General features: G+C 48.5%; 1 protein-coding gene across 2 annotated transcripts in view; it reads left to right on the plus strand.

Annotated features, from left to right (window-relative positions):
- The window catches only part of SFXN5 (sideroflexin 5), a 373,664-nt gene that overhangs the window by 158,373 nt on the left and 187,341 nt on the right, over positions 1–27,950 (plus strand). For both annotated transcript variants that reach the window (XM_073649478.1, XM_073649469.1), the window contains one exon: positions 22,750–22,840. In XM_073649478.1, coding sequence (XP_073505579.1) covers positions 22,750–22,840 — 91 coding nt within the window. The remainder of the gene's footprint in view (positions 1–22,749; positions 22,841–27,950) is intronic.

The following is a 27,950-nucleotide window of genomic DNA, read 5'->3' on the forward strand; positions in this document are numbered from 1 at the left end:
CAGCAGTGCCCTTAGTGTATTGCGGTATTCGGCAGTAGTAATGGTGTTGTACAGCAGTTCCCTTAGTGTATTGCGGTATTCGTCAGTAATAGTAATGGTGTTGTACAGCAGTTCCCTTAGTGTATTGTGGTATTCGTTAGTAATAGTAATGGTGTTGTACAGCAGTTCCCTTAGTGTATTGTGGTATTCGTTAGTAATAGTAATGGTGTTGTACAGCAGTTCCCTTAGTGTATTGTGGTATTCGTCAGTAATAGTAATGGTGTTGTACAGCAGTTCCCTTAGTGTATTGTGGTATTCGTCAGTAATAGTAATGGTGTTGTACAGCAGTTCCCTTAGTGTATTGCGGTATTCGTCAGTAATAGTAATGGTGTTGTACAGCAGTTCCCTTAGTGTATTGTGGTATTCGTTAGTAATAGTAATGGTGTTGTACAGCAGTTCCCTTAGTGTATTGTGGTATTCGGCAGTAGTAATGGTGTTGTACAGCAGTTCCCTTAGTGTATTGCGGTATTCGGCAGTAGTAATGGTGTTTTACAGCAGTTCCCTTAGTGTATTGCGGTATTCGTCAGTAATAGTAATGGTGTTGTACAGCAGTTCCCTTAGTGTATTACGGTATTCGGCAGTAGTAATGGTGCTGTACAGCAGTTCCCTTAGTGTATTGCGGTATTCGTCAGTAATAGTAATGGTGTTGTACAGCAGTTCCCTTAGTGTATTGCGGTATTCGTCAGTAATAGTAATGGTGTTGTACAGCAGTTCTCTTAGTGTATTGCGGTATTCGGCAGTAGTAATGGTGTTGTACAGCAGTTCCCTTAGTGTATTGCGGTATTCGTCAGTAATAGTAATGGTGTTGTACAGCAGTTCCCTTAGTGTATTGCGGTATTCGTCAGTAATAGTAATGGTGTTGTACAGCAGTTCCCTTAGTGTATTGCGGTATTCGTCAGTAATAGTAATGGTGTTGTACAGCAGTGTCCTTAGTGTGTTGCGGTATTCGTCAGTAATAGTAATGGTGTTGTACAGCAGTTCCCTTAGTGTGTTGCGGTATTCGGCAGTAATAGTAATGGTGTTGTACAGCAGTTCCCTTAGTGTATTGTGGTATTCGTCAGTAATAGTAATGGTGTTGTACAGCAGTTCCCTTAGTGTATTGCGGTATTCGACAGTAGTAATGGTGTTGTACAGCAGTTCCCTTAGTGTATTGCGGTATTCGTCAGTAATAGTAATGGTGTTGTACAGCAGTTCCCTTAGTGTATTGCGGTATTCGGCAGTAGTAATGGTGTTGTACAGCAGTTCCCATAGTGTATTGCGGTATTCGTCAGTAATAGTAATGGTGTTGTACAGCAGTTCCCTTAGTGTATTGCGGTATTCGTCAGTAATAGTAATGGTGTTGTACAGCAGTTCCCTTAGTGTATTGCGGTATTCGTCAGTAATAGTAATGGTGTTGTACAGCAGTTCCCTTAGTGTATTGTGGTATTCGTCAGTAATAGTAATGGTGTTGTACAGCAGTTCCCTTAGTGTATTGCGGTATTCGGCAGTAGTAATGGTGTTGTACAGCAGTTCCCTTAGTGTATTGCGGTATTCATCAGTAATAGTAATGGTGTTGTACAGCAGTTCCCTTAGTGTATTGCGGTATTCGTCAGTAATAGTAATGGTGTTGTACAGCAGTTCCCTTAGTGTATTGTGGTATTCATCAGTAATAGTAATGGTGTTGTACAGCAGTTCCCTTAGTGTATTGCGGTATTCGGCAGTAGTAATGGTGTTGTACAGCAGTTCCCTTAGTGTATTGTGGTATTCGTCAGTAATAGTAATGGTGTTGTACAGCAGTTCCCTTAGTGTATTGCGGTATTCGTCAGTAATAGTAATGGTGTTGTGCAGCAGTTCCCTTAGTGTATTGTGGTATTCGTCAGTAATAGTAATGGTGTTGTACAGCAGTTCTCTTAGTGTATTGCGGTATTCATCAGTAATAGTAATGGTGTTGTACAGCAGTGCCCTTAGTGTATTGCGGTATTCGGCAGTAGTAATGGTGTTGTACAGCAGTTCCCTTAGTGTATTGCGGTATTCGTCAGTAATAGTAATGGTGTTGTGCAGCAGTTCCCTTAGTGTATTGTGGTATTCGTCAGTAATAGTAATGGTGTTGTACAGCAGTTCCCTTAGTGTATTGTGGTATTCGTCAGTAATAGTAATGGTGTTGTGCAGCAGTTCCCTTAGTGTATTGTGGTATTCGTCAGTAATAGTAATGGTGTTGTACAGCAGTTCTCTTAGTGTATTGCGGTATTCATCAGTAATAGTAATGGTGTTGTACAGCAGTGCCCTTAGTGTATTGCGGTATTCGGCAGTAGTAATGGTGTTGTACAGCAGTTCCCTTAGTGTATTGCGGTATTCGTCAGTAATAGTAATGGTGTTGTACAGCAGTTCCCTTAGTGTATTGCGGTATTCGTCAGTAATAGTAATGGTGTTGTGCAGCAGTTCCCTTAGTGTATTGTGGTATTCGTTAGTAATAGTAATGGTGTTGTACAGCAGTTCCCTTAGTGTATTGTGGTATTCGTCAGTAATAGTAATGGTGTTGTACAGCAGTTCCCTTAGTGTATTGTGGTATTCGTCAGTAATAGTAATGGTGTTGTACAGCAGTTCCCTTAGTGTATTGCGGTATTCGTCAGTAATAGTAATGGTGTTGTACAGCAGTTCCCTTAGTGTATTGTGGTATTCGTTAGTAATAGTAATGGTGTTGTACAGCAGTTCCCTTAGTGTATTGTGGTATTCGGCAGTAGTAATGGTGTTGTACAGCAGTTCCCTTAGTGTATTGCGGTATTCGGCAGTAGTAATGGTGTTTTACAGCAGTTCCCTTAGTGTATTGCGGTATTCGTCAGTAATAGTAATGGTGTTGTACAGCAGTTCCCTTAGTGTATTACGGTATTCGGCAGTAGTAATGGTGCTGTACAGCAGTTCCCTTAGTGTATTGCGGTATTCGTCAGTAATAGTAATGGTGTTGTACAGCAGTTCCCTTAGTGTATTGCGGTATTCGTCAGTAATAGTAATGGTGTTGTACAGCAGTTCTCTTAGTGTATTGCGGTATTCGGCAGTAGTAATGGTGTTGTACAGCAGTTCCCTTAGTGTATTGCGGTATTCGTCAGTAATAGTAATGGTGTTGTACAGCAGTTCCCTTAGTGTATTGCGGTATTCGTCAGTAATAGTAATGGTGTTGTACAGCAGTTCCCTTAGTGTATTGCGGTATTCGTCAGTAATAGTAATGGTGTTGTACAGCAGTGTCCTTAGTGTGTTGCGGTATTCGTCAGTAATAGTAATGGTGTTGTACAGCAGTTCCCTTAGTGTATTGCGGTATTCGGCAGTAATAGTAATGGTGTTGTACAGCAGTTCCCTTAGTGTATTGTGGTATTCGTCAGTAATAGTAATGGTGTTGTACAGCAGTTCCCTTAGTGTATTGCGGTATTCGACAGTAGTAATGGTGTTGTACAGCAGTTCCCTTAGTGTATTGCGGTATTCGTCAGTAATAGTAATGGTGTTGTACAGCAGTTCCCTTAGTGTATTGCGGTATTCGGCAGTAGTAATGGTGTTGTACAGCAGTTCCCTTAGTGTATTGCGGTATTCGTCAGTAATAGTAATGGTGTTGTACAGCAGTTCCCTTAGTGTATTGCGGTATTCGTCAGTAATAGTAATGGTGTTGTACAGCAGTTCCCTTAGTGTATTGCGGTATTCGTCAGTAATAGTAATGGTGTTGTACAGCAGTTCCCTTAGTGTATTGTGGTATTCGGCAGTAATAGTAATGGTGTTGTACAGCAGTTCCCTTAGTGTATTGCGGTATTCATCAGTAATAGTAATGGTGTTGTACAGCAGTTCCCTTAGTGTATTGCGGTATTCGTCAGTAATAGTAATGGTGTTGTACAGCAGTTCCCTTAGTGTATTGCGGTATTCGTCAGTAATAGTAATGGTGTTGTACAGCAGTTCCCTTAGTGTATTGCGGTATTCGGCAGTAGTAATGGTGTTGTACAGCAGTTCCCTTAGTGTATTGTGGTATTCGTCAGTAATAGTAATGGTGTTGTACAGCAGTTCCCTTAGTGTATTGTGGTATTCGTCAGTAATAGTAATGGTGTTGTACAGCAGTGCCCTTAGTGTATTGTGGTATTCGGTAGTAATAGTAATGGTGTTGTACAGCAGTTCCCTTAGTGTATTGTGGTATTCGGCAGTAGTAATGGTGTTGTACAGCAGTTCTCTTAGTGTATTGCGGTATTCGTCAGTAATAGTAATGGTGTTGTACAGCAGTTCCCTTAGTGTGTTGCGGTATTCGGCAGTAGTATTAATGGTGTTGTACAGCAGTTCCCTTAGTGTATTGTGGTATTCGTCAGTAATAGTAATGGTGTTGTACAGCAGTGCCCTTAGTGTATTGTGGTATTCGTCAGTAATAGTAATGGTGTTGTACAGCAGTTCCCTTAGTGTATTGCGGTATTCGTCAGTAATAGTAATGGTGTTGTACAGCAGTTCCCTTAGTGTATTGTGGTATTCGTCAGTAATAGTAATGGTGTTGTACAGCAGTTCCCTTAGTGTATTGCGGTATTCGGCAGTAGTAATGGTGTTGTACAGCAGTTCCCTTAGTGTATTGTGGTATTCGTCAGTAATAGTAATGGTGTTGTACAGCAGTTCCCTTAGTGTATTGTGGTATTCGTCAGTAATAGTAATGGTGTTGTACAGCAGTGCCCTTAGTGTATTGTGGTATTCGGTAGTAATAGTAATGGTGTTGTACAGCAGTTCCCTTAGTGTATTGTGGTATTCGGCAGTAGTAATGGTGTTGTACAGCAGTTCTCTTAGTGTATTGCGGTATTCGTCAGTAATAGTAATGGTGTTGTACAGCAGTGCCCTTAGTGTATTGTGGTATTCGTCAGTAATAGTAATGGTGTTGTACAGCAGTTCTCTTAGTGTATTGCGGTATTCATCAGTAATAGTAATGGTGTTGTACAGCAGTGCCCTTAGTGTATTGTGGTATTCGGCAGTAGTAATGGTGTTGTACAGCAGTTCCCTTAGTGTGTTGTGGTATTCGTCAGTAATAGTAATGGTGTTGTACAGCAGTTCTCTTAGTGTATTGCGGTATTCATCAGTAATAGTAATGGTGTTGTACAGCAGTGCCCTTAGTGTATTGCGGTATTCGTCAGTAATAGTAATGGTGTTGTACAGCAGTTCCCTTAGTGTATTGCGGTATTCGTCAGTAATAGTAATGGTGTTGTACAGCAGTTCCCTTAGTGTATTGTGGTATTCATCAGTAATAGTAATGGTGTTGTACAGCAGTTCCCTTAGTGTATTGCGGTATTCGGCAGTAGTAATGGTGTTGTACAGCAGTTCCCTTAGTGTATTGTGGTATTCGTCAGTAATAGTAATGGTGTTGTGCAGCAGTTCCCTTAGTGTATTGTGGTATTCGTCAGTAATAGTAATGGTGTTGTACAGCAGTTCTCTTAGTGTATTGCGGTATTCATCAGTAATAGTAATGGTGTTGTACAGCAGTGCCCTTAGTGTATTGCGGTATTCGGCAGTAGTAATGGTGTTGTACAGCAGTTCCCTTAGTGTATTGCGGTATTCGTCAGTAATAGTAATGGTGTTGTGCAGCAGTTCCCTTAGTGTATTGTGGTATTCGTCAGTAATAGTAATGGTGTTGTACAGCAGTTCCCTTAGTGTATTGTGGTATTCGTTAGTAATAGTAATGGTGTTGTACAGCAGTTCCCTTAGTGTATTGTGGTATTCGTTAGTAATAGTAATGGTGTTGTACAGCAGTTCCCTTAGTGTATTGTGGTATTCGTCAGTAATAGTAATGGTGTTGTACAGCAGTTCCCTTAGTGTATTGTGGTATTCGTTAGTAATAGTAATGGTGTTGTACAGCAGTTCCCTTAGTGTATTGTGGTATTCGTTAGTAATAGTAATGGTGTTGTACAGCAGTTCCCTTAGTGTATTGTGGTATTCGGCAGTAGTAATGGTGTTGTACAGCAGTTCCCTTAGTGTATTGCGGTATTCGTCAGTAATAGTAATGGTGTTGTACAGCAGTTCCCTTAGTGTATTGTGGTATTCGTTAGTAATAGTAATGGTGTTGTACAGCAGTTCCCTTAGTGTATTGTGGTATTCGGCAGTAGTAATGGTGTTGTACAGCAGTTCCCTTAGTGTATTGCGGTATTCGGCAGTAGTAATGGTGTTTTACAGCAGTTCCCTTAGTGTATTGCGGTATTCGTCAGTAATAGTAATGGTGTTGTACAGCAGTTCCCTTAGTGTATTACGGTATTCGGCAGTAGTAATGGTGCTGTACAGCAGTTCCCTTAGTGTATTGCGGTATTCGTCAGTAATAGTAATGGTGTTGTACAGCAGTTCCCTTAGTGTATTGCGGTATTCGTCAGTAATAGTAATGGTGTTGTACAGCAGTTCTCTTAGTGTATTGCGGTATTCGGCAGTAGTAATGGTGTTGTACAGCAGTTCCCTTAGTGTATTGCGGTATTCGGCAGTAGTAATGGTGTTGTACAGCAGTTCCCTTAGTGTATTGCGGTATTCGGCAGTAGTAATGGTGTTGTACAGCAGTTCCCTTAGTGTATTGCGGTATTCGGCAGTAGTAATGGTGCCATGCTATGAGGTCTCGGTCAGGGGGTGTCCTTGTTGTCTTCATCCATGTTGTCACCTGCAGTGTGGGGATCTCTCCTTTTCCAGTGGCGTTGCTCTGGTGCAGCAGATGGCGGCGTGTTGGAATTCGGCACTGATCTGAGGTCACCTGTCCGTGTCCGTCCTCCTGGACCCTCTTATATAATGGTGGCTGCGTCTCCCCCCTGTCACAATGTTTATTTTTCATCTCTCTTTGCTCTGAGCCTGTAATCCTGTAATAAGGGGCGCAGATAACGGTCGGACGCGGCTCCTGGTAATCCTCGCTGTTTTAGAGGCAATTAGTGCGGTAATATGATCTGATGGCGGCCCGCTCTCCGACAACGCCTCCCAGCGCTCAATCACGGCCCTAATGTGATAAGGATTCACCATAATCCGTCTCATATGGCCACTCAGTGAGGGGGGCCCTAACACGTAATTGGGGCTCATCTTCATCACTGATCCTATAAGTCCCCCTCCGTCACCCTATACGCTCACATCTTTAGTGTCTGTCTCTGAGGGTGTATCATGGGAAGGTGACAGCCAGTGGGAATAGCTGGCAGCCGGGAGCCCATAATAAATTATTAGGAGGCTCCAATGAGAGCAGCGAAAAACTCTGACCTTCCAGAGGTTCCCTTTAACCCTGGCAGCGTCCTGTGTGGTAGAGGGCCACCATATGGACGAATGATGCTTCAGGTTTATCATAGCGTTAAGTCATTTATCCCTTGGTGTAATAAAATCCGCTCTCTATACATGGAGTTACTGGTGATCTTTTGTCTGACTGCAGTGTAAAGAATGGAGGACAGATAGGGCAGAAGGCAAAATCAGTAAAAAAAAAAAAAAAAAAAAGCTAAAAAAGCTGCAGGCAAGTTAGGTTCCAGATCTAATCCAACCCAAGAGAATAAAACTAAAATTGAGACCTAGAACTAAACCCACAAATTATTTAAGACCTCAAACCTGTGTCCAAGATCGATCAGACCCCAAACCGGCGCCCAAGATCGATCAGACTCCAAACTGGTGCCCAAGATTGATCAGACCCCAAACTGGTGCCCAAGATTGATCAGACCCCAAACTGGTGCCCAAGACTGATCAGACCCCAAACTGGTGCCCGAGACTGATCAGACCCCAAACTGGTGCCCGAGATTGATCAGACCCCAAACTGGTGCCCGAGATTGATCAGACCCCAAACTGGTGCCCGAGATTGATCAGACCCCAAACTGGTGCCCGAGATTGATCAGACCCCAAACTGGTGCCCAAGATTGATCAGACCCCAAACTGGTGCCCAAGATTGATCAGACCCCAAACTGGTGCCCAAGATTGATCAGACCCCAAACTGGTGCCCAAGATTGATCAGACCCCAAACTGGTGCCCAAGATCGATCAGACCCCAAACCGGCACCCAAGATCGATCAGACCCCAAACCGGCGCCCAAGATCGATCAGACCCCAAACCGGCGCCCAAGATCGATCAGACCCCAAACCGGCGCCCAAGATCGATCAGACCCCGAATCGGTGCCCAATATTGATCAGACCTTAGACAAGATTACTAAATTAAGTGAAACCAAGGACCAAGCCCAGAAAAATATTTCAAACCCCAAACCAATCTCTAAAAATGAATTCAGGCCCCCCTCTAAATTCATTCAGACCCCCGATCTGAGAAGCAAACTATTTCATACCCCTTTATTAATTTTTATTATTATTCTTACTGCACCCCAAATGTCATTTAGGGCCCATACCCAATCGCTAATTTAATTCAGACCCAAGACCAAATCCCAAAAATTCACTTGAGACCCCTAAATATAATCAGACCTCTGCTCGGACCCTAAAAGTCCTAAAATCGTGACCAGTCCATGAATTTAGTCGAAACCCACAAAAATAAATTAGACCCCAAAACTAGTGAAATACTAGACCTGACGCCAAAAATGTATTTAGATCCCATATTGGTCCCCATAATTTGACCCCAGATCTTCCTTATATTTTAATTCACTCCCCAAAACATATTTCAAACTCTTAAATTGAATCTTTCACCAGGTTTTTGGCATCTCTAATCTGAGAGCTGCATGATGTTGAGGCAGAGACCCTGATTCCAGCGACGTGTCGCTTACTGGGCTCTATGCTGTTTTTTTTATTTTTTTTTATAATATCAGTGTTTTATCAGCAGGAGATTATCATTTCAGGACTACTTGACCTGCTATCATGTAGTCCAACCACGCCCCCACCACTGATTGGCAGCTTTATGCTCGGTGTAGACAGAAAGGAGCCAATCATTGATGTGGGCGGGGCTATACAGAGCTCTGCATTCAGAGAACTGCTAGATCTGCAGTAGAGAAAACAGGGATGTTATCACAACAGCAGCAAGCAGCCTAGTGACACATCGCTGAAATCAGGGTCTCTGCCCCTACATCATGTTTCTCTTAGATGGGGGAGGAAAAACCTGCTGACAGATTCCCTTTAAATAAATTTGGACCTCAGAGGAAACCCTAAAGTACGTTCTGACCCCAAAATTAATTCAGACCTCAGAATAGACCCCTAAATTATTAAAAAAAGTAAAAGCAACCCCCTTAATTAATTCAGATCATAGACCAGGGAAGCCCAAATTATTCAGACCGCGAGGCCAGGCCCTTAAGGAGCAGAGCTGTGGAAGAGAGCACCAGCCTGCACCTCTGCTGAGACGGAGATGGCTTTTAGACTCCCATAGACATTGCAGCCGAGCTGGAGCCGCTGGTTATTCCTGTAGTGGATTTCTGACTGCCATAGACTCCAGTGTTCAGAGCTTCTTAGCTGGAGCTGCTGGTTATTCCTGTAGTTGATTTCTGACTACCATAGACTCCAGTGTTCAGCGCTTCTTATTTGGAGCTGCTGGTTATTCCTGTAGAGGATTTCTGACTGCCATAGACTCCAGTGTTCAGAGCTTCTTACCTGGAGCCGCTGCTTATTCCTGTAGAGGATTTCTGACTGCCATAGACTCCGGTGTTCAGAGCTTCTTACCTGGAGCCGCTGGTTATTCCTGTAGTTGATTTCTGACTACCATAGACTCCTGAGTTCAGAGCCTCTTAGCTGGAGCCGCTGGTTATTCCTGTAGTGGATTTCTGACTACCATAGACTCCAGTGTTCAGAGCCTCTTAGCTGGAGCCGCTGGTTATTCCTGTAGTGGATTTCTGACTACAATAGACTCCAGTGTTCAGAGTCTCTTAGCTGGAGCTGCTGGTTATTCCTGTAGTTGATTTCTGACTACCATAGACTCCAGTGTTCAGAGCTTCTTAGCTGGAGCCGCTGGTTATTCCTGTAGAGGATTTCTGACTGCCATAGACTCCGGTGTTCAGAGCTTCTTAGCTGGAGCCTCTGGTTATTTCCTGTAGAGGATTTCTGACTGCCATAGACTCCGGTGTTCAGAGCTTCTTAGCTGGAGCTGCTGGTTATTCCTGTAGTGGATTTCTGACTGCCATAGACTCCAGTGTTCAGAGCTTCTTAGCTGGAGCTGCTGGTTATTCCTGTAGTTGATTTCTGACTACCATAGACTCCAGTGTTCAGAGCTTCTTAGCTGGAGCCGCTGGTTATTCCTGTAGAGGATTTCTGACTACCATAGACTCCAGTGTTCAGAGCTTATTACCTGGAGCCACTGGTTATTCCTGTGGAGGATTTTTGACTACCATAGACTCCAGTGTTCAGAGCTTCTTAGCTGGAGCCGCTGGTTATTCCTGTGGACAATTTCTGACTGCCATATACTCCGGTGTTCAGAGCTTCTTAGCTGGAGCCGCTGCTTATTCCTGTGGAGGATTTTTGACTACCATAGACTCCAGTGTTGAGAGCTTCTTAGCTGGAGCCTCTGGTTATTCCTGTGGAGGATTTCTGACTACCATAGACTCCGGTGTTCAGAGCTTCTTAGCTGGAGCCTCTGGTTATTTCCTGTAGAGGATTTCTGACTACCATAGACTCCAGTGTTCAGAGCTTCTTAGCTGGAGCCGCTTGTTATTCCTGTAGTTGATTCTGACTACCATAGACTCCAGTGTTTAGAGCTTCTTAGCTGGAGCCGCTGGTTATTCCTGTGGAGGATTTCTGACTGCCATAGACTCCAGTGTTGAGAGCTTCTTAGCTGGAGCCTCTGGTTATTCCTGTAGAGGATTTCTGATTACCATAGGCTCCAGTGTTCAGAGCTTCTTACCTGTAGCCGCTGGTTATTCCTGTGGACGATTTCTGACTGCCATAGACTCTGGTGTTCAGAGCTTCTTAGCTGGAGCTGATGGTTATTCCTGTGGAGGATTTCTGACTGCCATAGACTCCGGTGTTCAGAGCTTCTTAGGTGGAGCTGCTGATTAATCCTGTGGAGGATTTCTGACTGCCATAGACTCCGGTGTTCAGAGCTTCTTACCTGGAGCCTCTGGTTATTCCTGTAGAGGATTTCTGACTGCCATAGACTCCAGTGTTCAGAGCTTCTTACCTGGAGCCGCTGGTTATTCCTGTGGACGATTTCTGACTGCCATAGACTCCAGTGTTCAGAGCTTCTTAGCTGGAGCCTCTGGTTATTCCTGTAGAGGATTTCTGACTACCATAGGCTCCAGTGTTCAGAGCTTCTTACCTGGAGCCGCTGGTTATTCCTGTGGACGATTTCTGACTGCCATAGACTCCGGTGTTCAGAGCTTCTTAGGTGGAGCTGCTGATTAATCCTGTGGAGGATTTCTGACTGCCATAGACTCCGGTGTTCAGAGCTTCTTACCTGGAGCCTCTGGTTATTCCTGTAGAGGATTTCTGACTGCCATAGACTCCAGTGTTCAGAGCTTCTTACCTGGAGTCGCTGGTTATTCCTGTGGACGATTTCTGACTGCCATAGACTCCAGTGTTCAGAGCTTCTTAGCTGGAGCCTCTGGTTATTCCTGTAGAGGATTTCTGATTACCATAGGCTCCAGTGTTCAGAGCTTCTTACCTGGAGCCGCTGGTTATTCCTGTGGACGATTTCTGACTGCCATAGACTCCGGTGTTCAGAGCTTCTTAGCTGGAGCTGATGGTTATTCCTGTGGAGGATTTCTGACTGCCATAGACTCCGGTGTTCAGAGCTTCTTAGCTGGAGCTGATGGTTATTCCTGTGGAGGATTTCTGACTGCCATAGACTCCAGTGTTCAGAGCTTCTTAGGTGGAGCTGCTGGTGATTCCTGTGGAGGATTTCTGACTACCATAGACTCCAGTGTTCAGAGCTTCTTAGCTGGAGCCGCTGGTTATATCTGGACCATAATGGTGCGGACCTATGGAGAATCTCTTAAAGGCACATTTTGACGTCTCCTTTTAATTATACGATCCAAGTTTCATCTCATATAAAAGTTACCAGATTAGTTATTATTATGGCAGTCCTATAAATATCTGTCCCCGGCAGCCGTCCTCGCTCCACCGGCCTGTCTTCACTTCTTAATAACATGAGGAGCCCCGGGAGACGTGATGGAGGCGCAGAAATCGGCGCGGAAGCGACTCATTAGGAATCATCAGACGTGACATGTTTGATTGTGTAAATCAAAGCGTTAATTACAGTAATGACGCTCCCCGATCACAGGAGCGACGGCAGGAGCTCCATACCGGGAGGAGTCCGTCACTTATCGCCCATCGATAGAGTATAATGGGTCAGTTATATTATAACCATTAAATGGCGCGTCAGTTCAGGCCTCTCCTGAGCCCCCGCCGTCAGCGGAGGGTGTGGGCTGTAACTTCCCGGTAACACCCGGCTTCAGCCTCTGTGGATCTGATCCCAGCCGTTTAACCGCTTAGATGCAGTGACCATCAGCAACCGCAGCACCTAAGGGGTTAATTAGGGATCTGGGCACCAATAGAGACATCTCCATTAAATCCACATCTGCAACAAGAACCATTGAATATTGTGTTTGGTGTCGCTGCAAAGGATTATGGGAAGACTCTCATCAGAGTCGTTCACAGCCACGATGAGAGTCACGGTCTATAGACGGCCGGGGTTTGGGAAGGAGACGAGGGCTGCGCTGCGCTGCTGCCGCTGTCACTGTCATCTATTTCTTATGGAAACTGCAACGCACGTCCAAGAGGCCAAAACTGTTTGCGCCCTTAAAGGGAAAGTGTCGTCTGAAAACAGCAGATGGTAATAAAGAATTAAAACAAATAATTTTTCTGTTTCCATATCACAATCTGTATGAGAACAGACGTTTTCACACTGACCTCTAACTTTGTGATGGGCGGATCCTGTGTGATAGAGGGGGCGCCTGTCATTATAATCCTGCCTCTGATGATAATACACCTGCTGAAAACTCTGAAAGGACAGGAAGTGTGAAGCCAAGTATTGCCCCCTAGTGGCTGGTGGAAAAAATTAAAGATTACTCTTTTTTTTTTTTTAATGAATGTCGTGATATAAATACATGTAACCCAAAAACCTGATTTATACAGTAGGTCACTTCCTGACAGCACATTCCCTGGATTTCTTCAGAATTAATAGAAAAAAAAAACAATAAAACTAGCCGCTTCCTTTACAAATAGCGCCACACCTGTCCACAGGTTGTACATGGTACTGCAGCTCAGCACCAGTCTCTGCAGTACCAGACGCGACCTGTGGACAACCATGGTGCTATTTTTCAAAAGAAAGCAGGCCATTTATAATTTCTTATTCCTGACAAATCCTTTAAGGGTATGCTCATTATAATGTGTCAGGGAAGAAAAGATCTGATTTTCGAGTAACTTGTTTCACATCTGCTGCATTCTTGGTGCTTTGGCAGTGGCACTGATAGGGTTACGGTGGAGTATTTATGTATCCGGTCTCCGCTGTTAGCCGGGCGGTGGCACTGATAGGGTTACGGCGGAGTATTTATGGATCCGGTCTCCGCTGTTTGCCGGCGGTGGCACTGATAGGGTTACGGTGGAGTATTTATGTATCCGGTCTCCGCTGTTTGCCGGGCGGTGGCACTGATAGGGTTACGGCGGAGTATTTATGGATCTGGTCTCCGCTGTTAGCCGTGCGGTGGCACTGAAGGGGTTACAGCAGAGTATTTATGGGTCCGGTGTCCACTGTTAGCCGGGCGGTGACACTGACGGGGTTATGGCGGAGTATTTATGGGTCCGGTCTCCGCTGTTAGCCGTGCGGTGGCACTGAAGGGGTTACGGCAGAGTATTTATGGGTCCGGTGTCGGCTGTTTGCCGGGCGGTGGCACTGATGGTGTTACCACGGAGTATTTATGGATCCGGTCTCGGCTGTTTGCCGGGCGGTGGCACTGACGGGGTTACGGCGGAGTATTTATGGATCCGGTCTCCGCTGTTTGCCGGGCGGTGGCACTGATAGGGTTACGGCAGAGTATTTATGTATCCGGTCTCGGCTGTTTGCCGAGCGGTGGCACTGACGGGGTTACGGCGGAGTATTTATGGATCCGGACTCCGCTGTTAGCCGAGCGGTGGCACTGACGGGGTTACGGCGGAGTATTTATGAGTCCGGTGTCTTCTGTTAGCCGGGCGGTGACACTGAAGGGGTTATGGCGGAGTATTTATGGATCCGGTCTCCGCTATTTGCCGGGCGATGGCATTGACGGGGTTACGGCGGAGTATTTATGGATCCGGTCTCCGCTGTTTGCCCGGCGGTGGCACTGATGGGGTTACGGTGGAGTATTTATGGATCCGGTGTCCGCTGTTAGCCGGGCGGTGGCACTGATGGGGTTACGGTGGAGTATTTATGGATCCGGTGTCCGCTGTTAGCAGTTGGTGGCACTGATGGGGTTACGGCAGAGTATTTATGGATCCGGTGTCCGCTGTTTACTGGGCGGTGGCACTGATGGAGTTACGGTGGAGTATTTATGGATGCGGTGTCCGCTGTTAGCCCAGCGGTGGCACTGACGGGGTTACGGCAGAGTATTTATGGGTCCGGTGTCCACTGTTAGCCGGGCGGTGGCACTGACGGGGTTACGGCGGCGTATTTATGGGTCCGGTCTCTGCTGTTAGCCGGGCGGTGGCACTGATGGGGTTACGGCGGAGTATTTATGGATCCGGTCTCGGCTGTTTGCCGGGCGGTGGCACTGATGGGGTTACAGCGGAGTATTTATGGATCCGGTCTCCGCTGTTAGCCGGGCTGTGGCATTGATGGGGTTACGGTGGAGTATTTATGGGTCCGGTGTCCACTGTTAGCCGGGCGGTGACACTGAAGGGGTTATGGCGGAGTATTTATGGATCCGGTCTCCGCTATTTGCCGGGCGATGGCATTGACGGGGTTACGGCGGAGTATTTATGGATCCGGTCTCCGCTGTTTGCCCGGCGGTGGCACTGATGGGGTTACGGTGGAGTATTTATGGATCCGGTGTCCGCTGTTAGCAGTTGGTGGCACTGATGGGGTTACGGCAGAGTATTTATGGATCCGGTGTCCGCTGTTTACTGTGCGGTGGCACTGATGGAGTTACGGTGGAGTATTTATGGGTCCGGTGTCCACTGTTAGCCGGGCGGTCACACTGACGGGGTTACGGCGGAGTATTTATGGATCCGGTCTCCGCTGTTTGCCCGGCGGTGGCACTGATGGGGTTACGGTGGAGTATTTATGGATCCGGTGTCCGCTGTTAGCAGTTGGTGGCACTGATGGGGTTACGGCAGAGTATTTATGGATCCGGTGTCCGCTGTTTACTGGGCGGTGGCACTGATGGAGTTACGGTGGAGTATTTATGGGTCCGGTGTCCACTGTTAGCCGGGCGGTCACACTGACGGGGTTACGGCGGAGTATTTATGGGTCTGGTCTCCTCTGTTAGCCAGGCAGTGACACTGACGGGGTTATGGCGGAGTATTTATGGATCCGGTCTCCGCTATTTGCCAGGCGATGGCATTGACGGGGTTACGGCGGAGTATTTATGGATCCAGTCTCCGCTGTTTGCCTGGCGGTGGCACTGATGGGGTTACGGTGAAATATTTATGGATCCAGTGTCCGCTGTTAGCAGTTGGTGGCACTGACGGGGTTACGGCAGAGTATTTATGGATCCGGTGTCCGCTGTTTACTGGGCGGTGGCACTGATGGAGTTACGGTGGAGTATTTATGGATCCGGTGTCCGCTGTTAGCCGGGCGGTGGCACTGATGGGGTTACGGCGGAGTATTTATGGATCCGGTCTCCGCTGTTAGCCGGGCGGTGGCACTGATGGGGTTACGGCGGAGTATTTATGGATCCGGTCTCCGCTGTTAGCCGGGCTGTGGCACTGATGGGGTTACGGTGGAGTATTTATGGGTCCGGTGTCCACTGTTAGCCGGGCGGTCACACTGACGGGGTTACGGCGGAGTATTTATGGGTCCGGTCTCCGCTGTTAGCCGTGCGGTGGCACTGAAGGGGTTACGGCAGAGTATTTATGGGTCCGGTGTCGGCTGTTTGCCGGGCGGTGGCACTGATGGTGTTACCACGGAGTATTTTTGGATCCGGTCTCGGCTGTTTGCCGGGCAGTGGCACTGACGGGGTTACGGCAGAGTATTTATGAATCCAGTCTTGGCTGTTAGCCGGGCGGTGGCACTGATGGTGTTGCGGTGGAGTATTTATGGGTCCGGTCTCCGCTGTTAGCCGGGCGGTGGCACTGACGGGGTTACGGCAGAGTATTTATGGAGCCGGTGTCCGCTGTTACCCGGGCGGTGGCACTGATGGTGTTACGGTGGAGTATTTATGGATCCGGTCTCGGCTGTTAGCCGGGCGGTGGCACTGATGGTGTTACGGTGGAGTATTTATGGATCTGGTCTCGGCTGTTTGCTGGGTGGTGGCACTGATGGTGTTACGGTGGAGTATTTATGGGTCCGATCTCGGCTGTTAGTCGGGCGGTGGCACTGACGGGGTTACGGCAGAGTATTTATGGAGCCGGTGTCCGCTGTTAGCCGGGCGGGGGCACTGATGGTGTTACGGTGGAGTATTTATGGGTCCGGTCTCCGCTATTAGCCGGGCGGTGGCACTGAAGGTGTTACGGCGGAGTATTTAAGGATCCGGTCTCGGCTGTTTGCCGGGCGGTGGCACTGATGATGTTACGGTGGAGTATTTATGGATCCGGTCTCGGCTGTTTGCTGGGCGGTGGCACTGAAGGGGTTACGGCGGAGTATTTATGGGTCCGGTCTCCGCTGTTAGCTGGGCGGTGGCACTGATGGGGTTACGGCGGAGTATTTATGGATCCGGTCTCCGCTGTTTGCTGGGCGGTGGCACTGATGGTGTTACGGCGGAGTATTTATGGATCCGGTCTCCGCTGTTAGCCGGGCGGTGGCACTGATGGTGTTACGGTGGAGTATTTATGGATCCGGTCTCCGCTGTTAGCCGGGCGGTGACACTGAAGGGGTTACGGCGGAGTATTTATCGGTCCGGTCTCCGCTGTTAGCCGGGCGGTGGCACTGAAGGTGTTACGTCGGAGTATTTATGGATCCGGTCTCGGCTGTTTGCCGGGCGGTGGCACTGATAGTGTTACGGTGGAGTATTTATGGATCCGGTCTCGGCTGTTTGCTGGGCGGTGGCACTGAAGGGGTTACGGCGGAGTATTTATGGGTCCTGTCTCGGCTGTTAGCCGGGCGGTGGCACTGACGGGGTTACGGCAGAGTATTTATGGAGCCTGTGTCCGCTGTTAGCCGGGCGGTGGCACTGATGGTGTTAAGGCGGACTATTTATGGATCCGGTCTCCGCATTTATCCGGGCCGTGGCACTGACGGGGTTACGGCAGAGTATTTATGGAGCCGGTGTCCGCTGCTAGCCTGGCGGTGGCACTGATGGTGTTACGGTGGAGTATTTATGTATCTGGTCTCGGCTGTTAGCCGGGCGGTGGCACTGATGGTGTTACGGTGGAGTATTTATGGGTCCGGTCTCCGCTGTTAGCCAGGCGGTGGCACTGACGGGGTTACGACAGAGTATTTATGGAGCCGGTGTCCACTGTTAGCCGGGCGGTGGCACTGATGGTGTTACGGTGGAGTATTTATGGATCCGGTCTCGGCTGTTAGCCGGGCGGTGGCACTGATGGTGTTACGGTGGAGTATTTATGGATCTGGTCTCGGCTGTTTGCTGGGCGGTGGCACTGATGGTGTTACGGTGGAGTATTTATGGGTCCGATCTCCGCTGTTAGCCGGGCGGTGGCACTGACGGGGTTACGGCAGAGTATTTATGGAGCCGGTGTCCGCTGTTTGTTGGGCGGTGGCACTGAAGGGGTTACGGTGAAGTATTTATGGATCCGGTCTCGGCTGTTAGCCGGGCGGTGACACTGAAGGGGTTACGGCGGAGTATTTATGGGTCCGGTCTCCGCTGTTAGCCGGGCGGTGGCACTGAAGGTGTTACGGCGGAGTATTTATGGATCCGGTCTCGGCTGTTTGCCGGGCTGTGGCACTGATGGTGTTACGGTGGAGTATTTATGGATCCGGTCTTGGCTGTTTGCTGGGCGGTGGCACTGAAGGGGTTACGGCGGAGTATTTATGGGTCCGGTCTCGGCTGTTTGCCGGGCGGTGGCACTGACGGGGTTACGGCGGAGTATTTATGGAGCCGGTGTCAGCTGTTAGCCGGGCGGTGGCACTGAAGGTGTTACGGCGGAGTATTTATGGATCCGGTCTCGGCTGTTTGCCGGGCGGTGGCACTGATGGTGTTACGGTGGAGTATTTATGGATCCGGTCTCGGCTGTTTGCCGGGCGGTGGCACTGACGGGGTTACAGCGGAGTATTTATGGATCCGGTCTCTGCTGTTTGCCGGGCGGTGGCACTGATGGTGTTACGGCGGAGTATTTATGGTTCCGGTCTCGGCTGTTTGCCGGGCGGTGGCACTGATGGTGTTACGGTGGAGTATTTATGGATCCGGTCTCGGCTGTTTGCCGGGCGGTGGCACTGATGGTGTTACGGTGGAGTATTTATGGATCCGGTCTCGGCTGTTTGCCGGGCGGTGGCACTGACGGGGTTACAGCGGAGTATTTATGGATCCGGTCTCTGCTGTTTGCCGGGCGGTGGCACTGATGGTGTTACGTCGGAGTATTTATGGATCCGGTCTCTGCTGTTTGCCGGGCGGTGGTACTGATGGTGTTACGGCGGAGTATTTATGGTTCCGGTCTCCGCTGTTAGCCGGGCGGTGGCACTGATGGTGTTACGGCGGAGTATTTATGGATCCGGTCTCCGCTGTTAGCCGGGTGGTGGCACTGATGGTGTTACGGTGAAGTATTTATGGATCCGGTCTCGGCTGTTAGCCGGGCGGTGACACTGAAGTGGTTACGGCGGAGTATTTATGGGTCCGGTCTCCGCTGTTAGCCGGGCGGTGACACTGAAGGGGTTACGGCGGAGTATTTATGGATCCGGTCTCGGCTGTTTGCCGGGTGGTGGCACTGATGGTGTTACGGTGGAGTATTTATGGATCCGGTCTCGGCTGTTTGCTGGGCGGTGGCACTGAAGGGGTTACGGCGGAGTATTTATGGATCCGGTCTCGGCTGTTTGCCGGGTGGTGGCACTGATGGTGTTACGGTGGAGTATTTATGGATCCGGTCTCGGCTGTTTGCTGGGCGGTGGCACTGAAGGGGTTACGGCGGAGTATTTATGGGTCCGGTCTCGGCTGTTTGCCGGGCGGTGGCACTGACGGGGTTACGGCAGAGTATTTATGGAGCCGGTGTCCGCTGTTAGCCGGGCGGTGGCACTGAAGGTGTTATGGCGGAGTATTTATGGATCCGGTCTCGGCTGTTTGCCGGGCGGTGGCACTGATGGTGTTACGGTGGAGTATTTATGGATCCGGTCTCGGCTGTTTGCTGGGCGGTGGCACTGATGGTGTTACGTCGGAGTATTTATGGATCCGGTCTCTGCTGTTAGCCGGGCGGTGGCACTGATGGTGTTACGGCGGAGTATTTATGGATCCGGTCTCCGCTGTTAGCCGGGCGGTGGCACTGATGGTGTTACGGCGGAGTATTTATGGATCCGGTCTCCGCTGTTAGCCGGGCGGTGGCACTGATGGTGTTACGGTGAAGTATTTATGGATCCGGTCTCGGCTGTTAGCGGGGCGGTGACACTGAAGGGGTTATGGTGGAGTATTTATGGGTACGGTCTCCGCTTTTAGCCGGGCGGTGGCACTGAAGGTGTTACGGCGGAGTATTTATGGATCCGGTCTCGGCTGTTTGGGGGGCGGTGGCACTGATGGAGTTACGGTGGACTATTTATGGATCCGGTGTCCTCTGTTAGCAGGTGGTGGCACTGACGGGGTTACGGCTGAGTATTTATGGATCCGGTGTCCGCTGTTTACTGGGCGGTGGCACTGACGGGGTTACGGCGGAGTATTTATGGGTCCGGTCTCCGCTGTTAGCCGTGTGGTGGCACTGAAGGGGTTACGGCAGAGTATTTATGGATCCGGTCTCCGCTGTTAGCCCAGCGGTGGCACTGACGGGGTTACGGCAGAGTATTTATGGGTCCGGTGTCCACTGTTAGCCGGGCGGTGATACTGACGGGGTTACGGCGGAGTATTTATGGGTCCGGTCTCCGCTGTTAGCCGGGCGGTGGCACTGATGGGGTTACGGCGGAGTATTTATGGATCCGGTCTCCTCTGTTAGCCGGGCGGTGGCACTGATGGGGTTACGGCGGAGTATTTATGGATCCGGTCTCCGCTGTTAGCCGGGCTGTGGCACTGATGGGGTTACGGTGGAGTATTTATGGGTCCGGTCTCCACTGTTAGCCGGGCGGTGACACTGACGGGGTTACGGCGGAGTATTTATGGGTTTGGTCTCCGCTGTTAGCCGTGTGGTGGCACTGAAGGGGTTACGGCAGAGTTTTTATGGGTCTGGTGTCGGCTGTTTGCCGGGCGGTGGCACTGATGGTGTTACCATGGATTATTTATGGATCCGGTCTCCGCTGTTAGCCGGGCGGTGGCACTGGTGGTGTTACGGCGGAGTATTTATGGATCCAGTCTCCGCTGTTAGCCGGGCGGTGGCACTGATGGTGTTACGGCGGAGTATTTATGGATCCAGTCTCCGCTGTTAGCCGGGCGGTGGCACTGATGGTGTTACGGCGGACTATTTATGGATCCTTTCTCCGCTGTTAGCCGGGCGGTGGCACTGACGGGGTTACGGCAGAGTATTTATGGAGCCGGTGTCCGCTGCTAGCCGGGCGGTGGCACTGATGGTGTTACGGTGGAGTATTTATGGATCCGGTCTCGGCTGTTAGCCGGGCGGTGGCACTGATGGTGTTACGGTGGAGTATTTATGTGTCCGGTCTCCGCTGTTAGCCGGGCGGTGGCACTGACGGGTTTATGGCAGAGTATTTATGGATCCGGTCTCCGCTGTTAGCCGAGCGGTGGCACTGATGGTGTTATTGCGGAGTATTTATGGATCCGGTCTCTGCTCTTTGCTGGGCGGTGGCACTGATGGTGTTATGGCGGAGTATTTATGGATCCGGTCTCTGCTCTTTGCTGGGCGGTGGCACTGATGGTGTTATGGCGGAGTATTTATGGATCCGGTCTCAGCTCTTTGCTGGGCGGTGGCACTGATGGTGTTATGGCGGAGTATTTATGGATCCGGTCTCTGCTCTTTGCTGGGCGGTGGCACTGATGGTGTTATGGCGAAGTATTTATGGATCCGGTCTCAGCTCTTTGCTGGGCGGTGGCACTGATGGTGTTATGGCGGAGTATTTATGGATCCGGTCTCTGCTCTTTGCTGGGCGGTGGCACTGATGGTGTTATGGCGGAGTATTTATGGATCCGGTCTCAGCTCTTTGCTGGGCGGTGGCACTGATGGTGTTATTGCGGAGTATTTATGGATCCGGTCTCTGCTCTTTGCTGGGCGGTGGCACTGATGGTGTTATGGCGGAGTATTTATGGATCCGGTCTCAGCTCTTTGCTGGGCGGTGGCACTGATGGTGTTATGGCGGAGTATTTATGGATCCGGTCTCCGCTGTTAGCCGAGCGGTTGCACTGATGGTGTTACGGTGGAGTATTTATGGATCCTTCTTCTTGCACATCATCTGCGCTGGTTACTTGTCGCCATCTCCTACGTGATGAAGCCCCTGTGGGTTTTTAATCCCGGCTCCCTCTCCCCGATAATTGTGAGCCGCGCGGAGAGAGTGCGTCTGACAGCGTGTGAATCTGCTGCGACTGCTCGTAATCACTCAGTGCCGCAGCACCGGGGGCTCCAGACCCCACTAAGTGGCCTGACATCAGCGCGGCTCGTTACAGACGGAGCCAGCCGAGCGGTAATTGTGGACTCCCAACACCGGCCAGGACTTTTCTCCACCATGCCATTAGCGTGCGCTTCACACCCTCCATCACCCCATATCAATCACATACGAGCACTAAAATCTGAGGAAAAGATAGAAAAATATAAAAAATCTCACTAAAAAAATAATATAAACTCGGAGCAAATAAGAGACAGAAACATCTAAAACATTGAGACCGGCACGGAGAATCCAGCCCAAATCTCCCTCCAACTTCACGATTGGCTCCAGACAACCCAAAAAGTGGATACATGTGATGATTTCCCCATCTCCTCCTCCGTGGACTCAAGAATTCTCCTCTTATGGAGCAGCAGTTTGTGCTCCAGAGCTGCTCTTCTCTCTGGGACAATGAGATTATCCATCTTTCTTCCCAAAATTTAAAAGACAAAAAATGAAAATGTCATCAATAAGTTTCAAGAATTGGTGCCACTGACGACTTCTAGTCCATCCACAAAATAAAAATGGCGTCTCGCGACTTCGACTTTGGATAAATGAGAAAATGATAGTTCTTGGAGGTGCGGCGATGGGAAAGCAAAACTGTATTTACTTAATATATATATATATATATATATATATATATATATAATGGGTTTTATGGCACAAAAGAAGTAAGAAAAAGATATAACTTTGGTTTTGCCCCCATGTTACTGACTCAGGGGAGAGGGAACGGGATTTGGGCAGCGCGGTGGATTAATAAAATGTGGCCACATTGTATCGGTTCATAAAAAGTTTTTGATATGTCTTTAAAATAAAAAGTTAAAGGGGATGTCCTGTGACTAGATCTCCGGAGGAGAGGTCATCAGTATCAGATCGGGGGTCTGACACCCGGCTCCCACTGATCACCTGTTATAAGCGGTGGCCAGATGGACACGTTGTAACTCAGCCAGAGCTTAGACCCGCTGGTCCTCAGGACCGGTCATCAGTATCTGGGGGGCCGGACAACCCCTCTAAGAGCGTCTTATTTCCAGATTATCCAGCATGGCCGCTGATCTTCTGCTTCTTCTCTTTCCAGGTCGGCCTTAATTCTCTGGTTCAGAGGGCAAACAAATTTTCTCCTTCTACCAGACTCTTCATCCAGCGATTCGTGCCATTTCCAGCTGTCGGTAAGTTTGTAACCTGCCGTCCTAGGAGACTGGCGGCATAGTCTGGGGGTCCAATGTATGGGCCATGCTGAGCCCGGCCAGTACCGCTGATGTCCGCCATGTCCGGGGGCGTCACGCTGGAGATAAATATATCTATAGTAAAACCCCAACTACTACACTCCCAAGTTCTGGGTGGTTTCTCCCTAATCCATGACCTCCTCTATAGACCATCAAGTCCATGCTCACCGTTGCTAAAGAGGAACTCCACCTATGTCCATCTTGTGGCAGGGTTTTTGTTACAAGGGGAATCTACCACAATTCATGTAGATCACCTTTAGACATCCCTATATTTTTACGTTAAAAAGAATGAAGACCGTAATGGGTCGGTGATCCCACCACCACCGCTGGTTGTCAGGGTTTCTGCATGTCCCTGAAGTCAGTCTTGTAGAAATTCTGCAGAGGACACAAGGTTAATCTCCTGCTCATCAGTTCCATCATCGATTGGTGGTCAGCAAAAGTCACAGCATCATAGTTAGAGTGTAGCACTTGGTAATATTTTCTCAGAGGGGAGAGGCTCCTGCTGAAGACAGTTATTGGACAGCCAGACACAAGACAGCAAGGAGCTCCTGGACAGACCGAGAAGATTGCTTTATGGTTTTCTTATTTTCAATCATTATATGAGCAGACGAGGAGAAGCTTAATCAAGGTGCTGTGCTTAGTCTTTTGCCTTTTGTTGTAGATTGAGCAGAGGGGGAGAGGCTCCTGCTGCAGCTAGTACCGGTGTTATCAGTTTTGTGTGTACCGGTGTTATCAGTTTTGTGTGTCTGTGTGACATGTACTGGAATAAAATGCCTTGCTGGAAATAATGATTTTTATGTCTTAAAGACATAACAGGGGGAAATCGCTTTGCTTTAGACGACTCCAGACAAATGCGCACACGTCCTCAAGGTCCAGAGAGGACGAAGTACTGCTCTTGCTAAAGCTTTCGCAGGAAATACTGAATATCGCCAGCACCTCCCTCTTGCACACAGCAGGTATTTATACACACAGGCAGGGTGTTACTTAGCCAGAGGAAGGTAGCCACTTGGTCCTAGAGACAGCCTCTAAGAAGATGTCTGTAATGCCAAACGTAGAGATCTCCTGCAACCAACTGCAGGGCGACTGTCTGTCACCTCTGACACACCCGTGACAGTACCTCCTCCTACGAGTGGCCTCCAGACACTCAAGACCTGGTTTCTCAGGATAAGAGGTGTGGAATTAATGAACCAACCTGGGAGCGTTCACCTCTGACTCTGAAACCCACATCCTCTCCTCTAGACCATAACCCATCCAGTGCACCAAGTATTGTAGAGCACGACGTTGGAGACGAGAATCTACAATTCTCGAAATCTGGAACTCCAGATCACCATCAACCATTACTGGGGTCAGTGGTAGAGGCGATGGCTCTAGAGGTTCCACATACTTGTTGAGTAAGGACCTGTGGAACACATTGTGGACCTTAAGGGCCTGAGGAAGTTCAAGACGAAACGCTGCTGGGTTAATGATGGCGGTTATTTTATAGGGAACAAAAAACCCAGGTCCCAGCTTCCAAGAAGGAACTTTCTATCTTATATTCCTGGTAGACAACCACACAAAGTCATTCACATTCAGGTCCGGACCTGGCAAGCGTTTTCTGTCAGCCATACGTTTATACCTGTCTCCCATGATCTTTAAATTACTCAGAGCACCCTGCCATACCGAGGAGAACTCCTGAAGCTCCTCCTCCACTAAAGTTACCAAACTGTGAATGGTAACCGTATGCACCAAAGAACGGTGACCTGCCAGTGGATTCTTGACGATGATTAATGGCAAATTCTGGCAGCGGTAAGTAGGATGCCCATCCTCCTGATTTTTGGAGACGAAACACCTGAGGTAGGTCTCCAAATTCTGATGGACACTCTCGGTCTGTCCATTCGAATGAGGGTGGAAGGCAGAGGAAAAGGACAGCTGCACCCCCAGTCACGAACAGAATGCCTTCCAGAACTTGGAAACAAACTGGGTCCCCCGATCAGACACCACATCGGAGGGAACCCCGTGAAGCTTCACAATCTCATTTATGAAAACCGGAGCAAGTGTCTTGGCATTTGGAATTGCAGGCAATGCGACGAAGTAAACCATTTTACTGAACCTATCTACTACCACCAAAACCACCTCTTTGTCTGCAGAAACTGGTAGGTCAGTAATAAAATCCATGGACAAGTGTGTCCATGGCCTACTAGGGATAGGTAGCAGGAGAAGAGTACCAGACAGACCGGTATGCGAAACCTTAGAACACTCGCAAATACTACAAGCAGCTACGTGTTCAATCACATCCCGATACAACCCTGGCCACCAAAAACGACGAGGAGGTCCGTGGTTGCCTTACCACCTGGATGCCCAGCAAGTACAGAGTTACGATGTTCCTTAATTACTTTGCGGCGCATATTAGATGGTACAAATAACTTTCCTGAATGGCAGGAGGCAGGGGCGTCCCCCTGAGCCTCCAACACCCCACCCTCCAGTTCAGGATGCAGTGCCGAAATGACTACCCCTTTCTGTAATATCGGGGAAGAGTAATATCGAAAAGTGACAACAAAATTGAACCTAGTAAAAAACAGGGACCACCTGGCTTGCCTAGGGTTGAGACGTTTAGCTGACTGTAGATATGACAGGTTCTTATGGTCAGTAATAACTGTAATAGGATGGACAGCCCTCTCCAACCAATGTCGCCATTCCTCGAACGCCAATTTGATCGCCAAAAGTTCTTTATTACCCACGTCATAATTTCTCAGGGGACGGACCCTGAGACAACACAGCCCCAACCCCGACATCCAATGCGATTATGAATATTATGGTACTTGCTCATCACAAGTTGAGACGTTTAGCTGAATTTAGATATGACAGGTTCTTATGGTCAGTAATAACAGTAATAAGATTGACAGCCCCCTCCACCAATGTCACCATTCCTCGAAAGCCAATTTGATCGCCAAAAGATCCATTTTACCCACGTCATAATTTCTCTCAGCCGAAGACAATTGTTTAGAACTGAAGGCGCATGGACGCCATTTACGAGGGGACAAACTCTTAGACAGCACAGCCCCAACCCCAACATCTGAAGCATCAACCTCCACAATAAAGGGTTGAAAAACATCGGGTTGACTGAGTATAGGTGCAGTGGCAAAATGATTCTTTAAGGAAGAAAAAGCCTGGAAGAAAGCATCCGACCATTTGGAAAACCCCTTCTTAGTCATGTCAGTATGGAGTTTCACAATTACAGAGTAATTTGGGCTGAATTTCCGGTAAAAATTAGTGAAGCCCAGAAAATGTAGAGCCTTCAGGTTCTCGGGACGGTCCCAATCAAGGACTGTACGGATCTTCTCCGGATCTATCTGAAAACCTGAAGATGACAACAAGTACCACAAAAACTGCACCTCCTAAACAGCAAAAACACATTTTTCCAGTTTGGCATGAAGTTTGTTATCCCTTAATATCTGGAGCACCTGCTTAACATGCACCCAATGAGTCTCAAAATCAGGTGAATAAACCAAAATATCGTCCAGATAGACCACCATAAACCTCCCCATCAAATGATGAAAAATATAATTTATGAAATGCTGGAATACAGCAGGTGCATTGGTCAGACCGAAAGGCATAACCTGACTCTCAAAATGTCCTTCCGGGGTATTGAACGCTGTTTTCCATTCATCCCCTTCTCCGATTCTAACCAGATTGTAGGCTCCCCTTAAATCCAACTTGGAGAATACCTTAGCTCCCACAACCTGGCTGAACAAATCAGGAGGGTATGGATCACGGATGGTAATTTGATTCAATTCCCGGAAATCTAAACAGGGACGTAAACTGCCATCTTTTTTCTTCACAAACAAGAACCCTGCCGCCACGGGCGAAGATGAGGGTCTGATATGTCCCTTCTCCAGACTTTCCGGAATGAAATCCTTTATGGCTTGTCTCTCAGGGCCAGAAAGATTATACAGTCTGGACTTCGGTAGTTTAGCTCCAGGGTTGAGGTTAATAGGACAGACATAAGCACGATGAGGAGGCAAATCCTGACACCCCTCTCAGAAAAAATGTCCTCAAAACAGAAAAGCAGGCAGTATCCCCGTAGAGAAAGTAGCCAGGGAAATATCTAGACAGTTCTCATGACCGTAATCTCCCCATTCAATAATCTCCCCAGTTTGCCAATCTACCAACAGATTATGTTTAACAAACCAAGGAATAGCCAAAATAATCGGTGTGGGAAGATCGTCCAGAACATAGCAAGGAATGATTTCACAATGAACTGACCCCACCCTCAGTTTTACATTATGTACAATCTGAGTAAATGCTTTCTGTGCAAGTGGTGCCGAGTCAATGGCAAAGAAGGAAATAGGTTTATCTAAAGTACAGTAAGCAAGACCATGAGTGTTCACAAACTCAGCATCAACCATGCTGACTCCGGCTCCACTGTCAACAAACACAGAAATTTTCTCGGTTTTGCTCTCTAGCACCACTTCTGCTGACATGAGAAAGCCGGAACTACAGGTTGGTGACATATGCACCCCTTGTTTATCCAACTCCAGAGTACCAAGAGTTAATCAAGTCTCCTTTTGTTTAGGAATTGCAGAACAGGTCCCAACAAAATGTCCCTTTTTCCCACAAAAAAACATACTCCTTTTTTCCTTCTAATCTCCGGGGAGATGTATGATGTAGAGACACCCCCTAACTGCATGGGCTCCTCCACCTCCCCCTGTACTGGTTCACCTCCAGACCGCTCCCCCAGCAGAGGTACACAACCCCAACCAGAAGGCCCCGGAGAAGGTGGTCACACCTGTCTATCCCGAAGGCGTCTATCAAGACGTATGGCCAACGACATGGCAGCCTCCAAGGACTGAGGGGTTTCATATACTGCCAAGGCATCTTTCGACCTTTCAGTAAGATCCTCACAAAATTGTCTTCTAAGGGCTGAGTCATTCTATTTGGAATCCGTCGCCATCTACGGAATTCAGAACTGTACATCTCCACTGACCGATTCCCCCGCTGAAGGCGACGTAGCCTAGACTCAGCCAAGACGACTCGGTCAGGGTCATCATAGATGAGGGCCAGAGCCTCAGAAAAT

This window comes from Phyllobates terribilis, unplaced genomic scaffold (genome assembly GCF_046119375.1).
Source record: "Phyllobates terribilis strain yellow unplaced genomic scaffold, ASM4611937v1 Scaffold_1__5_contigs__length_1240528914, whole genome shotgun sequence".
In the NCBI taxonomy this organism is placed as follows: Eukaryota; Metazoa; Chordata; class Amphibia; order Anura; family Dendrobatidae; genus Phyllobates; species Phyllobates terribilis.